The sequence below is a fragment of the Aplysia californica genome, unplaced genomic scaffold (genome assembly GCF_000002075.1).
Source record: "Aplysia californica isolate F4 #8 unplaced genomic scaffold, AplCal3.0 scaffold00154, whole genome shotgun sequence".
Taxonomy (NCBI): Eukaryota; Metazoa; Mollusca; class Gastropoda; order Aplysiida; family Aplysiidae; genus Aplysia; species Aplysia californica.
This window is the reverse complement of record NW_004797424.1, coordinates 533,660-541,159: the sequence shown is the minus strand read 5'-3', so window position 1 is coordinate 541,159 and position 7,500 is coordinate 533,660. Positions and strand designations below refer to the sequence as shown.

The 7,500-nt window shown below is 41.4% G+C and overlaps 1 protein-coding gene across 1 annotated transcript in view; it reads left to right on the top strand.

Moving 5' to 3' along the window:
- LOC101847490 overlaps nucleotides 1-7,500 on the top strand; it is a gene marked incomplete in the record, with an annotated part of 42,456 nt that overhangs the window by 21,301 nt on the left and 13,655 nt on the right. Inside the window, 4 exon segments of the mRNA XM_013081990.2 lie at nucleotides 456-570; nucleotides 1,842-1,991; nucleotides 5,567-5,801; nucleotides 6,615-6,778. Coding sequence (XP_012937444.1) covers nucleotides 456-570; nucleotides 1,842-1,991; nucleotides 5,567-5,801; nucleotides 6,615-6,778 — 664 coding nt within the window.

Sequence of the window (7,500 nt, the reverse complement as noted above, 5' to 3'; positions counted from 1 at the left end):
ATCATATACATAATATTAATGCAAAGGTAATTAATCGTAGTAGTAGCAGCAGGAGCAGCAGCAGCAGCAGCAGTAGTAGTAGTAGTAGTGGAAGTCGCAGTAGTAGTAGTAGTAGTAGTAGTAGTAGTAGTAGTAGTAGTAGTAGTAGTAGCATCATCATCATCGTTGATATTATCATTATCACCATCATCACCATCACCACCACCACCACCCATCATCATCATCAACCTCATCATTATCCTCATCCTCATCCTCATCATCATCATCATCATCATCATCATCATTATTATTATTATTATTATTATTATTATTATTATTATTATTATTATTATTATTATTATTATCATCATCATCATCATCATCATCATCATCATCATCATCATCATCATCATCATCATCATCATCATCACCATCATCATCATTTTTGAATTAAGACAAGCTCATTTTTCCACCAGGAACAGTCTCGTGGTGATCCTGAGTGGCCTGTATGGTCTGCTTCTCATCGTTCTCGGCCTGGTCCTGCCAATCACGGAGACATTCGCAGACGCCAATCAACCGTTTATGTTTGAGGTATGCTTGTACACTGTGCCCATTGACACGATTGGTTTCGTTCGGTTCAGTTCTGTTCTGTTTACTAGCCAGATTGAGAGCGCAAAGCGGCTATCGTGCCACAAAAACGATCGCCCAACTTGTCACTTCGAAAACAAACGCGTTTGTTTTCAGGCGACGAGTCGGGCGATTGGTGGGCGATCGTTATGTATTTAAGAACCGATCACTCAATGAGTACTCCGCATTAGCAATATATTATTTCTCTCTCTCTCTCTCTCTCTCTCTCTCTCTCTCTCTCTCTCTCTCTCTCTCAAGGGCGAAGGCTGACTTGTTTGACAGAGTAATCAAAGTGAAACGGGATCAGATATGGCCTGTAGATATCACACAAGAATCTTACTCGAGGCGGCGACTCTGAGTTGTGAATGAAAACAAATCCGGAATTCATATTGTATGTTCAACCGCCAAAATAATCGGGAAAGTATCAGTTCCAACTAAAATTACATTTAACTTTAGATGTGAATACATAAACAAAAAGCAAATAAGCAGAGATGTCAGTACTAGATCTATATGTTATAGATCTACCAGTGAGTCTAACTCTTTGGTAGAACATGACAATTATCATTTTTTAAATTTCACATTTGGCTGTTTTTTGTTAGCCTTTCGCGGCCAGGAGCTGGTGTCATAATCGAGGTCACGATCTGATTATAGGACGGTAATAAGTCGAGGAAAAAAAAAAGCAGTCAAGAGATTATTAGGAGTTAGTTCCCCTCACATTTGTGAGGTAGACTCGACCAGTGTTAGTTAGCTTACATAATCAGGGCTTGTGATTGATTATAACTGTGGCCCCAAAGGGGTGAACATGGTATATGTGGCAATGAAACAGCTTTGACTGCTATGCACATGTTCCCTTCAACTCTATTGGTAGACTCTTCCAGCCTCACTTTAAGCTTACTTAATCAAAGCTTGCGACTGCTTATGGAGTGGCCTGAGAGGGGTGAGGAGGCTATTTCTGTGGCCGTGAAACCGTTTTGAATGTTAGGCATACTGTTCATTGTTGATTACGAACGTCTTTTTACATAATTTAATTTAAGAGGTTTACGTTTAAGAATGAATTTGACAGCGACAATGTTTCAAATTTAGGAAGGGAAGCAGTGATTTTTTGATCATATAGACGCTTCGCCCCTGCTCTCTCTTGTCTTTTAAACGTACTGGTATATCAACATGACATTCTACTCGCTCATCTTTCGTACGTGGATCAACTACATTGTATTTTACCTTGTGTGTTTCCCCAGGTGTACTATCTGTACCTGTACGCGGTGAGCCTGGTGTTCTTGCTGTATGTGTACAGCTACCTCCTGAGGAAGGAGGAGCTCAGCATTCTCGGACTGCACAGAGCTCTGTCCAGAACATTCTCCAGGACCTTCAGCAAATCGTCGGCCAAAGTATGTTGTCAGCTGATTGGTTGTTAGTCAGTTTGCCTCGACTGCAGTGAGGTTACTGAACACATAGTGCTACAAATGAAAGAGAGAGAGAGAGAGAGAGAGAGAGAGAGAGAGAGAGAGAGAGAATGTTTTACGGAGCGGGTTGTTTCAGCACTTAAGATATGTATTTACTAATGTCCTGTCTTGTTGCGCTTATATGCTTGAGTGCACCTAACCTTTGTAACATTCACTTCCGTTGTAAACGACCAAGACAAATTTTCCCCTGTGAGATAAATAAAAATTGTCATTGTCATATTTGTGTGGGTCTTTGGATTGGTTGAAAATAATGGTTAATCCATGTGCTAGATCCGTAGCCTGCGTGGTTGGCGGGTGCTCTGGTGTAATCTGCTCCTTCTTTCCAATCAACAAACATTTAACTTCCTGATCCCTCTCCCCCTTTTTTTGTATGTTACTGTTTTGTTAAATCCTCTAATCGTCAGCACTTATTTGACCTAATTAATTTAATTGTGGTCTTATTAAAACCAAACTAAACATACCGACACAGTAAAAGCCATTAATTTAGTGTATGGAAGAAGTAAGATATTATTTATTTTACAGACAGAAAGTACAAAAGAAAACAAGTAGGACCTATCAGTGGCACCTTCTTACCATCCACCTAGCTATGTACGATGAACTGAGAGTCACATATCGTCCAGCGTAAACGACCTCATTGGTTAGTTGTATATTATTATGTTTAGCGCTTCCACTGACACAGTGTTGATGTGCAAAGGGGGGGGGGGGGTACATCTGCCACTTCAAATGTGAAATACCAGACATGAATGTCTTATCATTAGATGCACATATATGAGAAATATGCTTTTGTGGATGTCTTCAGATTTTGCTCGTTTTTGACCCAAGCCAAGATATTGTTTGACAGCTTGTTGTGTATTCTTTGTGATATTCATTTTCTCCGAGGTTTTTCTATAAGTTTTCATCCCGAGTTGTATTTACTGCCCAAACAAGGCTCCGAATTGAGGTATGTTACCGATAGAACTTTTGTGATGGGAAACGATATGGTGGTGAAGGGTGCTAGCATTGATTTCTGGTACCAGACTACGCTGCTTTTTCTTTCCTCATCCTTACTATCGTCATTTTCCTCTACTTCTGTTGTATGTTTGTCACTCTCCTGTGAACTGCTATTTCCGAGTTGCCTTGATAGTCGAAGCAGAATTTGTGCTGTTGAGGCTAGGGAGGTGAGCAGAGTAAGCCTGATTCCCCGTTTGGACATCCCTTGGCGCTCATACGACCGTATGCAGTAAATCATTACCTACTTTTACTTATTTACTTTTACTTTTTCTACTTTTTCATCCTCTGTTGCCGTTAAGTGTCGAGGGGAGATGCAGTTTTCTATGGTAGGCCAGCTTCGCAGCTCTTTCAACTTTGATGTTATGTTTTCTTAGGGTTTCCTTGACACCCTCGATCCACCTTTTGCGTGGCCTTCCTCTTCCTTTATAGCATGAGTGCTTGGTGTTGTAGGCTCTCAAGGCTGGCTGGTCAGGTGACATGCGTAACAGGTGACCAAACCATTTTATCCTCTGTCGTTCTATGTAACGCAGGCAGGACTCAGTGCCGATAGCTGCTCTTACTTCTTCATTTCTCAGCCTGTCTCGTCTTGTGATATTAAGGGTTTTGCGGAGACATTTCATTTCTCATGCGGTGATTTTGCTTTCATGGGTTTTGCTTAAGGTCCAGGTCTGGCACTGATAACATAATGTTGGTATGAATATTGAGGTGATAAGCTGTCTCCTTTCGAGAAATAGAGACAAGATGCCAGAGAGCCAACGCAGTCAGCTACCAACTCGGCCCTCTCCTGAAACATCCCAATATCCCCATGAGCACCAAGGCGAAGCTCATCAACGCCATTTTCCTTCCAACGCTCACATATCAGTGCCAGACATGGTCCCTAACAAAAGCCCTAGAGAGGAAACTGGTCACATGCGAGATGAAATGCTTAAGAAGAGCGGTCAACAAAACAAGAAGAGACAAAATAAAAAATGAAGTCATAAGGGACACCGTGGGAGCAACACCAGTCCTACCACACATTGAAAAACAAAAGGTCAAGTGGTTCGGACACCTCACGCGGATGCCCTCAAACCATCCAGCTCTGAGAGCATACAACACTAAATATTCTGGATGGAGAGCCAGAGGAAGACCACGGCGACGATGGAGTGAATCTGTGGCAGACACCCTTAGAGCTCACGGGATGTCCCTCCTACAGGCCACACGACTTGCTGCAGACAGACGCCTGTGTCTCCCCGCGACACCCCAGGGTACAAGCGGAAGAAAAAAGTAAAAGTAAACTAAGCTGTCTCTTTGTGTCCATGGAGATGTTTGGATGAGATAGAAGGAGTGCGAGCTGGTCGGTGACAGCGTTGGCTTTTTGAGTTCGCATTTCTATTTCTCTGTCTATGGACCCGTTTGCAGAAAAAGTGCTGCCAAGATATTTAAACTCTTTCACCTGTTTCAGTTGTTTACTATTGACATGGATGTTCATGGGACTATGGTTTCGGCTCACTTTCATAACTTCTGTTTTTGAAGTGCTTATTTTCATGTTGAATTTCTCACAGGTGTTGTTGAGTTCGGTAGTGTGATTTTGGAGGCTTTGTTGGTCATGATGAATTAGACATTGGTCGTCTGCGAACAGAAATTCATTGAGGCTTTCTGGGCTTTGGTTTGCTTCATGCGTTATTCTGTCCATATATATTATAAACAGGAGGGGAGATAGAACGCATCCCTGTCGTACTCCAGATCTTACTTTGAACCAGTCTGTATTTCCTTCCTTCGTTCTTACTGAGCTTCTGCTGTTGGTATAGAGAGCTCTGACATTATCTAACAATTGTCCTCTGACACCATACTTTTCGAGTGTCTTCCAGAGTTTTGCATGGTTTACTCTGTCAAAAGTCTTCTCTTGGTCTATAAAAGATGATGTTCGATTCTTTGTTGTGTTCTATTGTTTTCTCGCATATCTGCCGTAATGCAAATACGGCATCCGTGCATCCTCTTCCCTTTCGGAATCCAAACTGAGCTTTGCTCAGATTTCTCTCCACAATAGGTCTTATGCGCTGCTCTAGTATCTTTGCAAACATTTTTCCTGAGTGGCTTAGTAATGAGATGTCTATGTATGTTGTGCAGTCGCGTTTGTTCCCCTTTTTTCCATAATGGTGCCACTAAGGCTTTCTGCCAGTCTTCCGGGCATTTTCTTTGTTCCCAGGCTCTGTTGAAAATACGCCTCAGCCACAGTATACCAGTGTTTCCACAAGCTCTTATGGCTTCCGCTACGATGTCATCTGGTCCTGGGGCTTTGTTTTTGGGGCTGGTCTTGAGTGCCTTTTCTATTTCACTGGGAAGTATTGGTGGTTCTGTTTGATCTCCATAGGATGGTTGGAACTCTACTTGTTGTCCGTGGCAATCATTACCAAAACTAAAAAGAGAGGTGAGCAGAGTAAGCCTGATTCCCCGTTTCGACCTCTCATGAGACCTTATGCAGTTGCGAGCGCCGTAAAACATTACTAAAACTAAACTAAATCACTCTCCAGGTTGCCCCACCTACAGCAGGCCCCTGGAACAACCCCGGCGAGAGGAGCTGGCCCAACATTGCCGCCTCCAGAGCGTCTCAGTCCCCCCACTCCCGCGCGGGCCAGGTGCCGCTACTAGTGCGTCAGAACAGTACCATCAGCTGCACGTCTGTCCGGCACAGGCGGAGGAAGATCGCCTTTAATCCCAACAACGCTCACCACACAGGGAGCTTCTACCTCAGGGTCGGAGTTATAGGTAAGGTTTGTTTTTGATGATGATAATATAGTGTAAAGCGCATAGAGCCTGCTATTGAGCGGGGATATGCGCTATACAAATGCTATCTATTATTATTATTATTATTATTATCATAATGATGATGATGATGATGATGATTTTTTTCCTTTTCTTTCCTTAATTGGCCTGGCGGACTCCACGAAAAAATCTCTGAGCCAGAGCGAGGATCTTTTTCGGCTTCATTGTCAATATATGCTTAGCGGTACCTCAACTCGTCCAAATGACTCCATTCGAATTGCCATTGTTCATGGACATTCAAACATATGTTTGACATCCTCCTTGATGATAATGATGATGATGATGATGATGATGATGATGATGATGATGATGATGATGATGATGATGATGATGATGATGATGATGATGATGCCTGAATAAGCCCTAGAGGCGAAACATTGAGCTGTGTCTATTAAACAAATTTTAAACATTTTATATTGTTATGCTATTGTGTATGAAATTGAAACAAGACTCTCCCTCCTACTCTGCTTTCCGAACTATGATGATGATGATGATGATGATGATGATGATGATGATGATGATGATGATGATGATGATGATGATGGTGGTTGTGATGGTGGTGGCGGCTATGATGATGAAGATGAAGATAATGAATTTTAAAAATAAATTGTGGTCATTTTTATTTATTCCAAAAGGGCCAAACATACACAGACATACATAATACATGATGATGAAAGAGCGACGTTTTTTAAAACTTACATTCTAAAGAAAAGATATAATTTCTCATCTCCGAACTTGGGGTTTTTTTCGTCTCAGGATTTGGCATCGGCAGCATGATACACAGCGGCCTCACCTTCGGCCACTACTTTGAGATCAACCACTTAGGAGACCCGTGTAGTGACGTCATACAGGCCATCAAGCCTTTCTTCCACTGCTGTTTTTCCTTCGTGCAGATGTATTTTGTCTTCATGAACTCGAAGGTAGGAAGACCGGTGGCCAAGAAAATCAAATCTACCCTACTACAAAAAAAAAATTAAAATAAAAAAATTAACCCCAAAACAAAACAATACCACAACAACAAAACAACAACAACAACAACAACAACAAAAACAACAACAACAATAACAACAACAACAACAACAACAACAACAACAACAAAAAGCAATGGAAAAAAGAAAAGTGAATAAATTAACAGACCCATCCCTTCTCAAAAAAAAAAAAAAAGAAAGAAATTATGGTAACCCAACGAAGAAAACAGCAACGACAAAAAAGACAAACAAAATTGAAAAAAGAAAAAAAGATCCTGCTTCAGATTTACCAACATCTTCAGATTTCCTTGCTCAATTTATCAGAAACAAAATGCTACATATCACTCTTTTTCCGTTGTTCGCGGGGAATTTGCATGGACGATTAAAATTAAAGAGTTTTCTAAACACGTACAAGACGTAGATCTGGGTTCGATTTCTGAATGGGAAGGCTTTTTTATTTTATTTTAAAAAAACAGAATTTGAACTTCAATTTAAAACTGCAACGACAACAAAAACAAACAAACAAACTACCCAAGACGTCAATCTGCTTAAGGCACACATTTTCCACCTCAACAGATAGATAGATATAGAGAGAGAGAGAGGGGGGGTAGGAAGAGAGAGAGAGCGGGAGAGAGAGAGAAGAAAGAGGAGGAGAAAGGGAGAGAGAGAGAGAG